General features: G+C 44.0%; 1 protein-coding gene across 1 annotated transcript; it reads right to left on the reverse strand.

The window, feature by feature from the left end:
- Window positions 1–1,529: 1,529 nt before the first annotated feature.
- LOC121504374 (CXXC-type zinc finger protein 5-like) lies at window positions 1,530–8,743 on the reverse strand. The gene is made up of 3 exons (XM_041779084.1): window positions 8,598–8,743; window positions 7,466–8,521; window positions 1,530–1,616 (listed from the first exon to the last, which is right to left on the reverse strand). Exons 1-3 carry the CDS (start codon window positions 8,712–8,714, stop codon window positions 1,569–1,571), a joined length of 1,221 nt encoding a protein of 406 aa, XP_041635018.1. The 5' UTR covers window positions 8,715–8,743; the 3' UTR covers window positions 1,530–1,568.
- Between the last annotated feature and the right edge of the window lie 10,908 nt (window positions 8,744–19,651).

Here is a 19,651-nt window from a genome sequence, read left to right on the forward strand (position 1 = left end):
ACAAACAGAGCAGATGCTTCAAGGCGCTTCTTTTTTTCTTTCTCACAAGAGACAGCAAATTTGGGTTTTTTCTTCCAGTAACAGATTACTTTTATAAAATTGTAACTCATAACTAACGCATTACTGTACTCATTACAACAAAAAAAGTAATCTGAGTACTCTAACGGATTACTTTGTAACGCGTTACCCCCAACACTGATGGTAGCTATGGATGGGCTTTAGTTGGAAGCTGGTAATAATGGCTGCTGCTGATGTAGCAGTTAGCTCGGATGTAGTTTTAGTGTAGCAGCAGTTTTATCAGAACTATTAAAAGAAGAGCAGAGGAAAGATGTGTTTGCTCTTCTCCTGACCTGCATCAGCATGAGTTTGCAAAAGTTACGGGCGTGGTTTAGTTGGATTGCAAAGCCACAACCACACCAGCACCAGGTACGGCGTGGTGGTCTGGTGCCAGTCCAGTCCACATGACTGCATTACCAGGTGCTTGATACCAGAGCCTACACCTCGGAATAAGATGGCGCTAAAACAGAGCTGCTCCTAGGGCAACCAAGATGGACAGCTGTTCTCTTCGCCAGCTGGTCCAGTGGGCCTTTTCTCTATTGAAGTGGAGCACAGAACCAGAACCAGACTGAAAGCTTGTCTCAGTGGAGATGTTTTTACACTTCCTCCTAACGGACTCAGCATAAGTTTGATCCAGCTAGCTCCACCGTTACTAAACGACAGCTCCATACTCCTGAGCTCGTCTTACTTACCAGAGCTGTGCCTGCCTACTACCTCATTTTGTCTTGTTGCTCTGATTGGCTTGTAATGAACGTGACAGATGAAAAATTTGTCCAATCACTGTCTGTGAATTTTCTGAGTCCTGCCCTCCCCAAACACTTCGTATGGGAGGTTTTTTAAATATATCCATGAAATGGATAAATGAAAGTCTACGTGGCATGTCGGTTTTAGAGAAACTAAAAGTGCTAGCATCAGACTCTTGTCGCATGTTTTAACCAGGTTGTAGACACGTTTGTTTCTGCTGTAAAATAGACATTTAACATGGGTGTTAATGGGACCTGGTGCTTCTACGGACAGCCTCAAGTGGACGCTTCAGGAACAGCAGTTGTTTGTATTCTGACTGGCTCATTTGTCCACTCTAGAGGTTGCTACTTTTATGTACCTCAACAACTGTAGCCTTTTATCCTATTAAGCTAACGTGAACAAAAAACTATTGTTTGCTAAGTAGCAGGAACGTTCTAGCATAAAGCTAACCCGTATGCATCTTTGCGATTAGGTGAGTTCTGACTTTACCTGTTCATGGTTCAGGAAAATGTGCGGTTGTGGCATCATGGGTGTATCCTGTGATCAAACTGCCCCCCCTGCCTCCGTCCTCCCAGCTGAGGTGAGATTTTCAGTCTTGAGTTGTCGTCCACACAGTATGAAATTTGTAATCCTGCTGCTAAGTGTCTGGTTCAATCCCAGGACTTGTAGTGCTTGATGTGAATTTCTCCAGGCCTGACTTGTAGTCCATTTGTGATGGAAACTTCCTGACCTCATGCTCCCTCCGCTGTCTGCGAGCGGAGGGAAAGTTAGAAAAACCAACGGAAAGCCTCGCCTGTTGGGACGGAGGGCGGCCGCTGAGAAAAGAGGCGAAACACAAAGAAGTTAGAGATGGAAATCAAATGTTTGAATGAGTTCAAAGGCCTGAGATGTACTCGATGTTTTACTTTGGATCCCATTCACAACCAGAGAAAATTATTATTTATTAATGTCATTCAATGTCTTTTTAGTGCAAAGTATTTTGGGACTGTATATGTGGTTTTCTCTTCAAACTTTCTGTACTTTTGGTCCGACTGAACTTTAAAAACGATATATATATTTTAAAGCAGTGATTCTCAACCGGTCAGGTGTCGTATTAAAACATTTTTAATGGCTTTACCTGGAAATGGATGGAAATTTTGGTAATTTCTCAAATTTACCTTGGAGGAACTAGCTTGGCTGTTTTCTGTAAAGCAGCTAAAAACAATAAAAAGATAGAGATGGGCAAAATTCAACGATTGTCAGACCTCATAAACCCATATTTTATTCACAATAGAACTTAAACAACATGTCAGATATTGGAAATGAGACCAAAGTTCATTTAACATGGACTGAGGAAACATGGAAAACTGTTCTGTGGTCAGAGGAAACATGGAAAACTGTTCTGTGGTCAGAGGAAACATGGAAAACTGTTCTGTGGTCAGAGGAAACATGGAAAACTGTTCTGTGGTCAGAGGAAACCACAGACGCCGTGTCCTGTGGACTAAAGAGGATTTGGAGCATCCAGCTTGTTCTCCTGGCTCAGGTCTAAAGCCTGCATCTCTGATGGTATGGGGTTGCATTAGTGCCTATGGTGTGGGCAGCTCTAACATCTGGAAAGGAACTATCAATGCTGAACAGTAGAGAGAGCTTTTAGAGCAACATATAGTCCCATCCAGACCATGCTAAACCACAGACCACATCCATCACAACAGCATGGCTTCACGGGAGAAGAATCCAGGTCCTGAACTGGTCTGCCTGGTCCTGGTGCAGGTCTTTCACCAACAGAAAACATTTGGAGCATCAGAAAAGGAAAAATCCAGCAAAGAAGAGCAGCTAGAATCCAACGTCACACAAGAATGGGACAACATTCCTCTCTCAAAACTCCAGAAACTGGTCCCCACACTTCCCAAAGCTATACTCTACTACCAGTGGTTCTCAACCTTTTCAGCCCGGGGACCCCCAAAATAAAGGTGCCAGAGACCGTGGATCCCCACTGTACCTGAAGGTGGATGAACACCTCCACGCAAAATCTAGCACAGTCATGTGCAGACAAGGCCGTCCACAAGGGGGGATAAAGGGGAGAGCTTTAACCTGAAAAATAACCACTCTTACCAAAGAAGCAAGTATATTTTGATTCATCTGTGTGGTAGATAGCCTTCTTAACAATGGGTTCAAATCTCTTTTGTTAAAAACAGAAATAATATGGGTTAAAAATGGCTAGAATAGGTTAATAATGGCAAAAATATTGTGAAACTGGATTTTAAAAGTGGCAGAATTTGGTTAGAAGTGGCAAAAATGTGATAAAATTGGCAAAAATTGGTTAAAGTGGCAAAACAGGCATAGATAGTGGTATGAGGAATTAAAAAGTGGCTGAAATGACTTTAAATTGGCATAAAAGGGTGGAAAATTTGGTGAACTTGGAATAAAAATTTATATAAACTGCAACAATGGGTTAACTAAGACAGAAAAATTGGCAGAAATGGGTTAAACTGGTAAAAATGAGCACATCAAATAGTGCAATGGGTGTAAAATGTGGTAAAAAGTGGTTAACAGAGGCAACAATAGGTGTGAAGTGGCAAGACTTGGTTTAAACGTGGCAAAAACAGGCAGAAAACAGTGTTGGAAAGAGTTTGAAATGGAAAAAAATGGGTTTGAAGTGGCAAAAATGTGTTAAAGTTGGTGGAAAAAGTGATAAAAACTGGTTAAAATGTAGCAAAATTGGTGTAAAGTGGCAACAGTGTAATTTTAAAAATATTCTTTGTTTTTTAAGGGCATCTTGTGACCCCACCTCAGTGTCTCGCGACCCCCATGGGGGTCCCAACCCAACGTTGAGAACCACTGCATTATTGCCTCTAACGATCACTTTTTACATCCCTTTTTCTGCCCATTTTAACCACAGCTAACCCATTTTTGCCAGTTTAAGTCACATTTTCATCCCATTCCACCTAATTTCCACCAATTTTTGCACGTAAAAGCAATTTCAGCCACTATTTAATCCTCTCTGACCACTTTTTGTGCCTTTTTTGCCACTTTAACCCAAATATATCCTTTAGAAATCTAATTTCACCACCTTCTCCACCATTTATTAACCAATTTTAGCAATTTTAACCCATTTTAACTATTTTTTAACAAAAGTTATTTTCATTTAAAGAAGGCTATTCGCTACACAAATGAATAAATAAAGATATTTCCTTGACAAGAGTGGTTATTATTCAGGTCATATATAAAATGTGGTTTTTACAGCTTACCTTCACAATGGACCATGGTTTTGCTGGCCTCCATGGACCCCCAGTTTGGCTGGGTCCCAGAGACCTCCCTCTTTTTCCCCCTTATAGACGGCCTTGTCTCCACATGACTATTCTTGAATGTTCATGGCTGTTCAGCCACCTTCAGGTCCAGTGGGGGTCCCCGGTCTCTGGTGCCTTTCTTTTGGGGGTCGTGGGCTGAAAAGGTTGAGAACCACTGTACGATACTATGGTAAACATGGCCCTGTCCCTACTTTTTTGAGATGTGTTGCTGCCATCAAATTCATACTGAGCTTTTATTTTTCATACATGTTAATACATGTTAATGTTAAGTTCTATTGTGAATCAAATACGGGTTTATGAGATTTGACAATCACTGACTTGTTTTTATCTACACCTTACACAGCGTCCCAACTTTTGTAGAACTGTATTGTATTTAAAAGAATGTACTTAGTTGACTTTCATTGACGATATTGTGGTTCAAACTGTCCTGAGGCCTCTTCATAAACTGCACAGGTCCACTGAATACAGACAGACATGTTTTTTAAAGTTTTAAGACCACAATAACCCTGGATTTATTTGAAATTTGCTTCAAAGCTGGTTAAAATTTGTTCTCAACTCAACAGGATGAAAACGCTGTCAGAACTGACAAGGTGTCCTATACAAAAAAACTCCCAGAGGGCTTTGCTGCTCGTTTCAGAAAGTAAACTTTGTGATTGGCTGAGAGTTCGTCAGGTCGACTTCAAAGAGGGATGAGGCAACAGAGTGAAACGTCCTGCTAACACACGAACACGCACGCATAAGAAAACACACAAACACGCACACGCGGGGCTGTCAACGCCGTTAGCCTTCGCAGGTCCAATTAGCGTGTAATTAAGGAAGATTACGGCTGCTGATTCGCTGTCTTTCTGACACACATACACAGGAGTGTAAGTGTGCACGCCCCAATGCGTGTCTGCGCCGATGCTCGGGGAATAATTAGTGATGGTTTGTGGAGATTCCCACGAGGAAGGAGAGATATATAGAGTCATCAGTGAGGTCGAACCGTGGTGTCAATTAATTATTGATCGGCACTAATTCTTCCGCCACGCAGGCACTCACACAGTCGTAGTAGTAGATAACAAATATTCCCTTTCTCCGGCTCTCCACGGCTCGTTTTATCACTGCGAATCAGCGGAGAGTCCGTGTGTTTGGAGGGAGAGTGTGTTTGGAGGGAATGTGTGTGCGTTTTGTGCGCGGAGTGTGCGTTTGTGTGCGTTGGCAGGCTGCCAGACCTCAGCAGGGACCGAGCTCTCACTTTTCACCACCCACCATCTGCACGCCGTTCGCACACATACACTCAGCAGGGCGAGAGATGACTGCCAGCTCTCGGCTCGCTGGCAGTCGACCGGGTTAAACGAGCCAGGACACACACGCACCAACCGCACACGCACAGATTACACACACACAGACCTCACACACACCAGTGTTTGCAGACATAGACACAGTGCGTTGACTAAAGTGAAAATCCCATTCATTTTCTCCATTGTGGATCTGATTATCCACCATGATATCATTACTATAGGAATCAATGTGAAGGGAGGAATGTTAGTCCGTAAAAGCTCTAGGTAGACAAGCACGCTGCAGTTATGATAAAATCTCTACATCTATTAGCTATGAGCCCCTTTAACAGCTTTTCTCCCTCACTTTATCATGATCATGGAATGGAAACACTACTTTACCATTAATCACCTAATTGTGTAGGGGTTAGACTGAAATGACAGCTGGGGACCTGGACTGGCCTGCATGCCAAAGGCAAGGATGGAATGTTGTATAAGCTTTGATGGCATTGTCTTCAAAGGAAAGAATGGAATGTTTTAAGAGCTTTTATGACATCGTCTTCAAAGGGAAAGAATGGAATGTTTCATAAGTTTTAATGACATTGTCTTCAAAGGAAAGAATGGAATGTTGTACAAGCTTTGATGAAAATGTCTTCAAAGGAAAGAATGGAATGTTTTATAAATTTTGATGACATTGTCTTCAAAGGGAAAGAATGGAATATTTTGTCAGATTGAATGACATTGCCTTCAAAGGAAAAAAATGTAATGTTTTATAAGCTTTGATGATATTCTCTTTAAAGGAAAGAATGGAATGTTTTATAAGCTTTGATGACCTTGCTTCAAAGGGAAAGAATGGAATGTTGTACAAGCTTTGATGAAAATGTCTTCAAAGGAAAGAATGGAATGTTTTATCAATTTTGATGACATCGTTTTCAAAGGGAAAGAATGGAATGTTGTATAACCTTTCATGAAAATGTCTTCAAAGGAAAAAATGGAATGTTGTATAAGCTTTGATGACATCATCTTCAAAGGGAAAGAATGGAATATTTTGTCAGATTGAATGACATCGCCTTCAAAGGAAAAAATGTAATGTTTTATAAGCTTTGATGATATTCTCTTTAAAGGAAAGAATGGAATGTTTTATATGCTTTGATGACATCGTCATCAAAGGAAAAAATTGAATGTTTTATAAGCTTTGATCACAGTGTTTCAAAGGCAACGATGGAATGTCTCAGAAGCTTTGATTACATCGTCTTCAAAGGGAAGAATGGAATGTTGTATTAGATTTGCTGACATTGTCTTCAAACAGAAGAATGGAATGTTTTATAAAATTTGATGATATTATCTTCAAAGGAAATGATGGAATATTTCATAAGCTTTTATGAAATTGTTTCAAGTCAATGATGGAATATTTTATAACATTTGATGACATCATGTTCAAAGGCAGAAGACAGAATTTTGGTGAGGCTGGGAATGTTGGGGACTTTTCCCCCATTTTTGCCAAATTGTTGACCATACTCAGCAACTTTGGTAAAGTGGATGAATCTGGTGAGGGGAAGAAACCTTATCTTTGAAACAGAGCTGTAACCTTTGATGACATTTTCAAAGGTAGAGGATGGAATGTTGGTGAAGCTGGGCATGTTGAGGCCTTTTTCTATCCATCATTGCCAAACAGTTAGCTGCTATCCCAAAACACATGCACACCATCTGACACACGTCCAAACCATCAGCCCCAACCTTTTTTTATGTGCAAACCCACACATGTGATGGCCAGACGCACCTGAATGTGGCACGCCGCAGCAATTTACACCACTGCTCTATTCCCAGTGCTGCCTGCATTTTTTTTTCCAGAGAGAACAGCTGTTTTATACATCCTGGCTGCCATGTAGCAGCTCTGTTTAACAGCATATGGAAGACATTTAGTGCCATCTTTTTCTTAATTCTCAATCCCACTTTTTGCATCAATTAAAATGTTTTCTGGTAGCTGCTTGGTTTGGCTCCTGGACCATAATATTGATTGCAGGATGTTCTGAAACTTCATTTGAGGATCTGAATGGGAACTTTCTAGAACCAGACCTGCCAAGAAAGTGGGCTGAACCAACAGCGCGCTTGAACTCTTACCTCCAGAACCCCCCCTCCTCCCCCTGGTTTCTTCTTCAGCTCTTCGCACTTCCTGAATTTGCAGATCTGGTGACCTGTCTTCCTGTTGCGGCAGGACGAGCAGACCCCGCAGTTGATGAGTCGCCTGCATGGCCCACACACGCCGCAGCGTTTCCTCTTCCTTTTTGCCACTGCCCCTGATGACGAGGAAGAGGATGATGACAAGGCCACGCCTCCTGTTGTCACCCCTGATGATGAGGGTGATGAGGAGGATGGGCAGGGCGAGGAGTTTGCGTGCTGCTGGCAGTCTGTTAGGGCCCGCTGGCCTCCTGTCATTTGGAAGGCGCTTCCTGCGTCTGAGATCCCGCCTCCTGCTGAGCCCATCGCCATGACAATGACCCCTGGAGGTAATCCTAGTCCCCCTAGGAAGCCGCCCCCCATCACCCCTCCCCCATTGCAGCTTCCACCATCTGATAGGCCCATCATGTCTGCATGGGCGTGTCCTTGTTTGTTCATAGCGCCGCAGTCCGCTCCGCCACCATAACTTGGGAGGAAGTTCCCATTGCTTGGCGCCATGGGGTGATGATGCGACGTCCCCTGTGTGACGGGAAGTGAAGGGGCAGTGTGTCCGTGTTTTTCAGCTCTTCCCCCTTCGCTGCCACCTCCACCCCCTCCCCCTCCTGATCCCCCGCTACCCTGGTGCATGCTGGTACCGTGGGGGTGTGAGGAGGACATGTGACTCGGTGTCGCTGTTGGGTGATGGTGATGGTGGTGATGATGTGTCGGGCCAGTCGCTACAGGCTTGGGTCGGCCCCAGAACATGGCTGCCGGGTGATTCATGTTCATGTTCATGTTTTCGTGGCAGCCCCAGGGCGCTGTCGCCATTGCGCCCAGCCTGGCGGCGGTGGGAGGGAAGATAGGGGTGGCAGCCGCCAAACGGGCCGCCAGTTTGGCCGACTGAGGAAAGTTTGTGACGTTCATGTTCATGTTGACGTTGGTCTTATAGAAGCTGGCGATGGACGAGCGGTAACGATCCATCTCTGAGGTGTAGTCCAACATCGGAGCGAGACCCGACACCTGAAACATCAATAAGGTATCAGTAGCTTAAAGATCAATAAATCCACCTGAGATGTGAAGAAGTCAAAATTCTCACCTGTCCCTGTCCGCCATAACCGTGGTGATTCGGGTGGTGGTGGGAGGGGGCGGAGCTTCTCTGGAGCATCGAGGAGAGGTCACTCTCCACGCAGACGCCGCTCGTCATCCCGGACATGACCTCATACACACATGCACACACGCACACTCACTCACTGAGGAAGTCGGCAGGCGATCAGTTCTGATTGGTCGACACGTTTTGCTCTGTGAACAGCAGAAAGAAAAAAAGTGATTTTCAAACGTTTTTTTGTCCAAGGCAGATCAAGCCAAAGTCTCAGGGAACACCGTGCTTACATCCACACAGAATGGCCTCTTTAACGTGTCTCACAGTATCTTTACTTGATGGTTCGTGGTAGGAATAATGCATGGTTGGCTATACCATTTGGGAACAACCTATTCATACAAATGCATGCTAAAAGTTGTTTTTTTAGCATACATTTCAGCCATAGCAGCCCCATTCACAGTTTTTGATTAAAGCCATCTGCTGTAGAAAATCCCAAACTGTTTGTCCCGGACATTTGTCATTTGCAAACCAAATTATCCAAAATACGTACTTATGAAACAAAAGTACAGTTGGAAAATACCAGAAATCAGTTTTCTAAAAGGTTAGAACATTTGTCACACATTATTTGTAAGTTTTAAAATGATATTATAGTACCAAAAATACCTGTGAAAACGCATGTAAAAGTATCTCGAGTTTTTTTGTATTATTGTTATAATCAAGCGTGGTTGTACAAATTCCCACGGCACTCCAAGTCTTGCTTGCAACATCATTGGAGAAATACTGATGTAGAAGGTTACTGACTTGTACATTTTAGTTTTCTCCAGGGCTAACAGCATTAATGCATTAATCAGGAGGTGATTAATGTCTTTTGTTAGTGCATTAATATCTCTAATCTCATTCTTTCTTTTCCCTTGCAGCACACAGTGGCTAAGCCACTGCAACACATCAGTGAGGAAATCCCTAAACATAGTTAAGCCTTAATACTAGCCCTGACAAGTCAACCATGCTGACCGCTGGGCAGCAAAAAGCCAGCACTTTTCTAGGGTTGTCAAGTGAGAACCCCCCTACACCTGCATTTTCACTGAAAGAAAACAAAGACCTCAAGATTATTACACGAATTAACCACAGCAAAAAGGAACTTGTTATAGACTGAGAAGGAAAATACATCGTATGACCCAAGCAAAATCCTCAACTTTGGGGATTTTTTTTTTCCCATCGTGGACTTTTGGACATCATCTTAAACTAGAAAAGCACTCAGAGAGCACAGACCTCCACCATTAGCCCTATCTCACTATAGTGAAGAATCCTTTAAAAAAGTCCTGGATCCGTCCCTGTGTGCCCCTCACCACGGCATTCACTGATTACCCCCTCCCTGGTGGGGTGGAAACAAGGTGAGGCAAAGCACTGGCTTCGCTACGCGTGGACTGTCATGGTGGAAGCATTGCCTGCTGGTGCCAACAGATGCACTGACAGTCTCACCCATGGTGTCACTGGACGACTGAAAGTCATGGCAGAGGGTGAATATTCCTCTATTCCTCCCAGCATTGTGAGCATTCTCACTACAATTCGCTGTCTTTCTCTCTGTTACGCTCCGACTCATCTCCTCGACCGGGCGAATTGTCCAAAATCTCTTGGTATGCTGAAGCATTCAGAGTTCCATCCACTGGAACTAAGGGGCCAAGCCCAGCTCCTGAAAAACAACCCTACACCATAATCCCCCATCCACCAAACTTTACACTAGGCACAACGCAGTCAGACAAGTACCGTTCTCCTGGCAACCGCCAAACCCAGACTGGCACATCAGATTGCCAGAGAAGGTGTCTCCACTGCTCTAGAGTCCAGTGGCGGCGTGCTTTACACCACTGCATCCCATGCTTTGCATTACACTTGGTGATGTATGGCTTGGATGCAGCTGTTACCATGGAAACCCATTCCATGAAGCTCTCTACCACTGTTCTTGAGCTATTCTGAAGGCCACATGAAGTTTGGAGGTCTTTAGCCATTGACTCTGTGGAAAGTTGGCCACCTCTGTGCACTATGACGTCGGCATCCGCTGACCGTCATTTTACATGGCCTACCACTTGGTGGCTGAGTTGCTGTCATTCACAATGGCTTCCACTCTGTTATAACACCACTGACAGTTGACTGTGGAATATTTAGGAGTGAGGAAACTACACCACTGGACTTGTTGCACAGGTGGCATCCTATCACAGTACCACGCTGGAATTCACTGAGCTCCTGAGAGCGAGCCATTCTTTCACTAATGTTTGTAGAGACAGTCTGCATGCCTAGGTGATGATTTTATACACCTGTGACCATGGAAGTGACTGGAACACCTGATTTACATTATTTGGATGGGTGAGTGAATACTTTTGGAAATATAATGTATCATATCGTGGCTACTGTATCGTGGTACCAACTGAATCGAGGCCTCTGGATCATGATATAAATTAGGTTGTGGCTTCTGTATACAGATTCACATCATGGCCTCCATATTGGATATGTATCATATCGTGGCTACTGTATCATGACACGTATCGTATCATGGCTACTGTATCATGATACGTATCCTATCATGGCTACTATGTCATGATACGTATCATATCGCGGCTACTGTATCATGAGACGTATCGTATCATGGCTACTGTATCATGATACGTATCCTATCATGGCTACTGTGTCATGATACGTATTGTATTGTGGCTACTGTATCATGATACATACTGATCTTGGCTACTGTATCATGATACGTACTGATCTTGGCTACTGTATCATGATACGTACTGATCTTGGCTACTGTATCATGATACGTATCCTATCATGGCTACTGTATCATGATACGTATCCTATCATGGCTACTGTATCATGATACGTATCATATCGTGGCTACTGTATCATGATACGTACTGATCTTGGCTACTGTAACATGATACGTATCCTATCATGGCTACTGTATCATGATACGTATCATATCGTGGCTACTGTATCATGATACGTACTGATCTTGGCTACTGTATCATGATACGTATCCTATCATGGCTACTGTATCATGATACGTATCGTATCGTGGCTACTGTATCATGATACGTACTGATCTTGGCTACTGTATCATGATACGTATCCTATCATGGCTACTGTATCATGATACGTGTCGTATCGTGGCTACTGTATCATGATACGTATCCTATCATGGCTACTGTATCATGATACGTATCCTATCATGGCTACTGTATCATGATACGTGTCGTATCATGGCTACTGTATCATGATACGTATCCTATCATGGCTACTGTGTCATGATACGTATCGTATCGTGGCTACTGTATCATGATACGTACTGATCTTGGCTACTGTATCATGATACGTATCCTATCATGGCTACTGTGTCATGATACGTATCATATCATGGCAACTGTATCATGATACGTATCGTATCGTGGCTTCTCTATCATGATACGTATCAAATCTTGGCTACTGTATCATGATACATACCAAATCTTGGCTAATGTATCATAACACGTATCATATCGTGGCTACTGTATCATGATACATATCATATCTTAGCTACTGTATCATGAAACATACCAAATCTTGGCTAATGTATCATAACACGTATCATATCGTGGCTACTGTATCATGATGCATATCGTATCATGGCTACTGTATCATGATACGTACTGATCTTGGCTACTGTATCATGATATGTATTGTATCATGATTTCTATATCATGATATGTATCATATCTTGGCTACTGTATCATGATACATATTGTATCATGGCTACTGTATCATGATATGTATTGTATCATGATTTCTATATCATGATATGTATCATATCTTGGCTACTGTATCATGATACATATTGTATCATGGCTACTGTATCATGATATGTATCGTATCGTGGCTACTGTATCATGATACGTACTGATCTTGGCTACTGTATCATGATACGTATCGTATCATGGCTACTGTATCATGATACGTATCGAACCGTGGCTACTGTATCATGATACGTATTGTATCGTGGCTACTGTATCATGATATGTATCGTATCGTGACTACTTGATCATGATACATATCGTATCGTGGCTACTGTATCATGATACGTATCGTATCGTGACTACTTGATCATGATACATATCGTATCGTGGCTACTGTATCATGATACGTATCGTATCGTGGCTACTGTATCATGCTACCCACTGAATCGAGGCCTCTGGATCATGATATGAATTGTGTTGTGGCTTCTGTATTCAGATTCGCATCTTGGCCTCCATATTGGATACGTATCATATTATGTCTTCTGTATCATGTTTAGTATCGTATTTCTTGTCTGTGCATATACCCAGCCCTTACTGTTATGTCCAGGACGTTACATCTGTGAGTGTAAGCTCAGTCACCTCTGACCTTTCTGCAGACATTTGCACAGACACAGGCATGCACAAAGAAAGACAACCTGACTGTGTGATAACCACCGCCTTTCTGAGCGAGGATGTGTGAATGAACGAGAGCACGAGTGTGTCTCTCTGCTGTGTGTTTGCAGCCTGTGTGAAAATGTGTGTATCGGTGTGTGTGCCTTCTCGCACCCCACCCTCCCTCGAGGCGTAACTAATTACCCTGTCTGGTCAACCGGGCCGGCGCAAGCTCCGACAGAAGGTCACGGTGGCCACCGGCCGCGAGGGGAAAACGGCTCTCCCACGCGACACATTAACCCCCCTCCCCTCCTCCTCCTCCTCCTCCCCTCAGGCACAGCGCAAGGAGGGAGGGAGGGAGGGAGGGAAGGGGGTCAATCAGGAAAAAAAAGCCAGAGCCGATAAGAAGCGATAAACAGCGTGAACACAGCATGCAGTCCGACAGAGAGGAGGAGAAAACAGGAAGATGGACGGCGCGTGCTGTTGCTACTTACCGAGCCCGTGAGGAGGAGGAGGAGGAGAAGGAGGAGGAGGAGGGGGAGGAAGAGGGTGATGAAGAGAAAAGGAAGAAGAAGAAGAAGAGCGTCTGGGAATTAGCCCGCCACGGATCATGGCTGGCGGGGAAGGAGATGTAGAGAGAGAGAAAGAGAGGAGGGGAGGAGGGGGGGAGACAGGAGCACCGGGAGGGATTTGTCGGTCTGTCGGTGCTGAGGAGAGAACGAGGAGGAGACGGAGGGAGGCGGGGGTGGGGGTAACGGCTAACAGGGGGCGGATGGATAATCACCTGGGCTTGGCACGAGCTAGCGCGAGGCGGGGAGAGAGAGAGAGAGAGAGGGAGGCGTTAAATTAGCGGGTCGAGGCGAGGAGGAAGCAGCTCCGTAGAGACCCTGCAGGGGCGGGAAAAGAGACGAGCTCGAGGAAAGAAAAAAACAGCACCCTGGGAAGAAATGGGAGGGGGTGGAGAGGGGGAGGATGAGGGGGGTGATGAATAATGGCGGAGGTTATGAACGGATACGTGCGTCGTCCTCCCGACAGAGCGAGAGAGGAGGGGAGGGGAGCGTGGCGCTGTGGTGGTGGTGGGGGGGGTTACATGCTGTGTTGATGTCTGCTAACGGGGAGGGGAGGGCGTGCGCTTGACGGCTCGTGCCCTCCGCCGTGTCTCCTGCTGTCGGCGGCGCCCGTGGCGGCGAGCTGTGCGCGCAGTGTGAGCGGTCTGATTGGCGCCGAGGCGAGGTGAGAGGAAAACAGGAGGCGTGAGAGCCAGCAGCTGATTGGCTGCCTGCCGGTGAGAGAGGGGGAAAGGGAGAGTGAGGCAGAGAGGGCGAGAGACTACGAAGAGACATTTGGAGAGAGAGCGAGAACGGCTCAATGAAGAATTTTTTACCAACACTGAGCCATAACAGCCACGTACTAAGACTTAATGCAGCCAGATTTTTATACTAACTGCTTTTAACACTTCTTTAGACTTCTCTGGCATTATATTTAAACAGGTACTCATGAATTTTCCAATTTTGCATTTTACTTTCTTTTATTTTCTGCATTAAAATGATCACTTTTAACAGGGAAAGTGGCCTCCATCCATTATCATCTATTAGCACCCCAGCCTTTATCATCATTTAACTTTGGCAGTTGGCTGCAGTTCTCTTACAAGAAATGCTTTAAATAGGGTGACCATAAATCCCAGTTTTACTGGGACTGTCCTGTTTTCAAACTCCATGTCCTATGTACCAAAAAAAAAATCTACAAAAACAGTAATGGTCTTGGTTTTGGCCTGGAGTTAGGACCAACGAACTCTTTAACTCCTAACTGAAGATCAGTTCCTTACATCAGTGGTTTTCAAACTTTTTTCGCCCAAGGCACACCATATTTAAATGGATACAAAATAGACCTTTTCAATAATGTTACAGTCAAGGTGGTCTATAAGAGGAGATAAAGGGGCGAGCTTTCTGGGGCCCAGCCAACTGGGGGATCATGGAGATGGTAAAAGTGGGCTAAAAGTGGCTAAACAAAGTCAGAAATGGGCGAAAATTGGTAAAAAGTGGCCAACCAATGGGTTGAAATTGGCTAAAACTTGTTGAAAATGTCAAAATAGTGGCAAAAATGTGTTAAAGTGGCCTAAAAGGATTAACTGTGTAAGAAGGTGGTAAAAATGGGATAAAAGTGATAAGAAAAAAGGGCAAAGGTGTGGAAAAAAGTGGTCAAAGGTAAAAGCTGGCAAAAGTGGCAAAAAGGTGGCAAAATAGATCACAAGTGGTAGAAAAGTGGCAAAAAAGGTTAAAGTTGCTACAAGGTGGTGAGAAGGGGTTAAAAGTGATGGGAGAAAATGGCAAAAAATGGCCAAACAATAGCAAAATTGTGCAAAAAGTGGCAAGAAGGTAGCAAAAATGGATTAAATGTGGCAAAAAGTTCCAAAAAAGGTAGCGAAAATGGATAAATATGGTAAAAAGTTCCAAAAAAGGTAGCAGAAATTGGTTAAATGTGGCAAAAAGTTCCAAAAAGGTAGCAGAAATTGGATAAATATGGTAAAAAGTTCCAAAAAAGGTAGCAGAAATTGGTTAAATGTGGTAAAAAGTTCCAAAAAGGTAGCAATAATGGGTCAAAAGTAGTGATAAGAAGTGGCAAAAATGGGTAGAAAAATGGTTTAACTTGATTAAAAATAGCACGAATTAATAACTTTTACACCAATTTCAACCCAATAATAGCTTGCCATGCTTTTCAGCCCTTAACGAGCTAACTGTTAGCCAGGATGCTAGCACCAATGCTACTATTCCAACACACACACACACACACACTGATATCATCAATCAGTCCCAACTGAGAGGTCCCATTCTCTGGGGTTTTTCAGGGGTCCAGATCTGTGGGCAGGCCTGGTTACAGTTCTTACCATTAAGTTGTTGTAATAACATATGGTACCGATTCCCACGGCACACCTTAGACCTGCCTTAAAGCACTCCATTTGAGAACCACTGGCTTACATGTTTAAATCAAAACCAAGTGTTTTTAATGAAAAATTGGGTAGTTTGGACTTGAGATGGAACAAGTGTTGCATGAAACAATGGGATAAAGATGTCCTTTAGATTAAAATGGCATCGTTGACTTTTAGCTTCATGCCTTTATCAGGCACACGTCTATCAGGTCAGGTCAGGTATGAGAGCACATGCTGGTTCTGCACGTCGCCATATTTAACCTCGTTCCTGGACTTCCTGATGGCCATCATCCAGGCCTGCTACAAGCCAATGCCCCACCTCTCCAGGTATCCCTTCAGCTGACTCCTCCACAATGCATGCAACTGCCCCTGGTCCAACCCACCAGGACCTGAGAACCCAGTACACTGTGAGCTTGATCAGGCCTAGAAAAGCGTGCCACTCTCCTGAGTACCTCTCTAGTCATCTGACTACTCACAGCGTCTTTACGCCAAAGGTCACACATACCATTGGCTTCTGAGGAAGACTGCAGATGACAGTCGAAACATGTCAAGGTAAAAACATCTCCTACAATAAATTGTCTGAAAAAAGAAACCCAAGCAGATTATCCAAAATAGGAAGACAAAATGAACTTGCTGGATTCACACGTACCTATTCACTCCATTCCCTTCACATAGACACTCTGATGGAAGAGGTTGCTATGGAGAACTGGCCATCAGTATTAACTAACCCGCAATTTCCACATAGGACGACTGCGTTGCACACTGAAGCGCCGCGGGTTTGGTCCGACCGAAGGTGAGCGACCTCGCCCATTGGAAGTGAGTCTAGAGCGCTGCACCGCGCCACACAGTCCTGATCAGCAGATCACAGGAGAGCTGTGAGTTCACGCAGGAATAGTATGTCAACAGCGGACTATTTTACTTTTGGGGTTTATTTATCATCGTTTCCGGTTAAAGTCCATGATATTATTGCTTCCTCCATTGGGTGAGTACATTAGGAAGTTAAAAGGTTCATGTTTGCTTAAAGGATCTGTGGTTTGATGTAAAACTCTTTGGCTAAATTTCCCCAAAAGTCAACTTTTCCTCGTCAATGGCACCGTTGTAGCTCTGTGACCCACTGACCTGTTGGTGACCCTTTGCTCTCGCTGCAGGATGAGCCGTAATGTTGATAAAGTGATGATTTACAATCAGGAGTCTGTGCATTGTGTTTTATTTTGAAAGAACCGGATATTCTACACTTGTGATTTCCTCTTCTGGAGGTTTCTGATCGACGGGTATTGACGCGGTTTGGCAGCGTTGAAAATAGACCTGCAGCGTAGCTCGAACGAAGCAGAGCAAAGTGTCGGTATAGACACGCGCCGGCTGTGGAAATGCTCTGATAGACTAGAGAGGGAGCGATTTGCTCCGCAGTACGATTTGCCGGCGGTTCACGGCGCGTTTGCTGAATGTGGAAATTGGAGGTAATCCCATTCAAATGCATCCATACCCACTGACACACAACCAGTGAAGCAGTGGGAGCAGTGTTTTCCCAAGAATACATCAACATGTGACTGCAGGGGCTGGGGATCGAACCTGCAACCTTCCGATGGAGAGATGACCGGCTCTACCCACAGTAGCCCTGAAACTGTTTTCCACTATCACCATGTCTGATCCAGAAAGCGCCCAAGAAAGCTGGATCTAAGCCCACCAAAAGTGTCGAGAGGAGAAAGAGGAAGAGAGCATGGTCCTGAAGCAGGTCCACCCTCACACCAGTATCTCCTCCAAGGCCATGGGCATCGTGAACTTGTTTGTGGGTAGCGTTTTTGAGTACATCCCTGTGTGGCACTATAACAAACGCTCCAGCTTCACACCCCCCCCGGGGAACCAGATGACTGTTGTCTGCTGCTGCCTGGCAAGCTGGCATCACCAAGTACACCAGCTCCAAGTTAAGATTAGACACACGGCCTTTACCCAAAAATGCACCGGAGACAAGTTACTCCAAAGGAGTCCAGCCGGCGCCTCTGGCCATCAATCAGCATCCACGACTCACAAGAACATAATAAGACCGGGCGGACCAGGGACCAAAAGAAACTTTCATCCGATTATTTATGCACAAGGCCAAGTCTGCAGTTGATCTTTGCCTCACAGCAAACTGATCAAATGATTATGCTGCCATGGTAGCTGAACTGCTCCACAACCTCTGTGCTCACCGTTCACTGACAGACTCACGCAGATGAAGGTGGGATCTTCATATGACACTCTTACAGAGGGCCACCTGGGCACAGGTAGTGCCAGTCCGGCAGGGCCGTGCAAAGCCTCAGGCAGCTGCATCCTCTGCAGCAGGGGTTCTCAATGTTGGAGTCGGGACTCCATTGGGGGTCGCGAGACACTGAGAGGGGGTCTCCAGATGCCTTAAAAAAACTAAGAACATTTTTGAATCACACTGTTGCCACTTTACACCAATTTTGCCAAATTTTAACACATTTTTGCAACTTAAAACCCATTCTGATCAATTTTAAATCCTTTCCACCACTTTTTTTCTGTCTTTTTGCAATTTTTAAACCAAATCTTGCAACTATCTGCCTATTGTTGGCTCTGTTGACATATTACTGCCACTATTAACCGCTTTTACCACGTTTTAAGCCACAATTCAGAATTTGATATGCCCATCGTTGCCAGTTTGACTATTTCTGCCTCAGTTAACCTTTTTTTGCCAGTTTATATCATTTTTCATCCCCTTTTACCACCTAATATGCCCATTTTTGCCACTTTAACCCATTTTTTGCAATTTTTTGCAATTTTTTTGCTACTTTAATCTAATTTTTGGCATTTCTAACCCATATCTGCCCCTTTCAAAATGTAATTTCACCACCTCTCCCACCATTTTGCCATTAAAAACTCATATTAGCTATTTTCAACATATTTTAATTCTGTTTTTAACAAAAGGACTTACATTTTTAAGAGGGCTACTTACTACACAAATTGAAAATGTGTTTTTTTGATAATAGTGGTTATCATTCAGGTTAAATATAAAATACCACAGCTTAATTTTGCTTAATGCTGGCCCCAAGTTTGGCTGGGCCCCAGAAAGCCCTTATAGACGGCCTTGTGCATTATTAGGGTTTGCTTGCGTTCTGATGCTCTAGACCAGTGGTTCTCAAATGGTGTGGCGAGGCACACTAGTGTGCCTTAGACTAGTCTAGGTGTGCCTTTGGAATCTGGCTGGACCCCTGAAAACCCCCAGAGAATAGACCCTCCCCAGTTGTGATGTATTGATGAGTGTGTGTGTTGGATCAGTAGCATTGGTGCTAGCATCCTGGCTAACAGTTACCTCATTTGGCAAGCTATTATTGGTGTTGAAATGATGATTATTCATGCTACTTTTAACCAAGTTAAACAATTTTTCTACCTATTTTGCCATTAATTTTGTCGACTTAAACTATTTTTGCAATTTTGCAACATTTTAAAAATACATGACTCATCTTTGGAAATTTTTGCCACATTTAACCCATGTTTGCTACCTTTCTGTCGGTTTTCGCCTACTTTTCCTATGATTTGGACATTTTATACCAACCTTTTCACCACTTTTTACCACCCTTTTTGGCCACTTTAATGCCACTTGTAACCTATTTTGTCACCTTTTTGACACCTTAAACCCATTTGTGCCACCTTTTTGCTAATTTTCACTCACTGTGCCTTTGTTTGGCCACTTTTTTCTCTAATTTTGCCCATTTTTT

Source organism: Cheilinus undulatus, linkage group 22 (genome assembly GCF_018320785.1).
Source record: "Cheilinus undulatus linkage group 22, ASM1832078v1, whole genome shotgun sequence".
Classification (NCBI taxonomy): domain Eukaryota; kingdom Metazoa; phylum Chordata; class Actinopteri; order Labriformes; family Labridae; genus Cheilinus; species Cheilinus undulatus.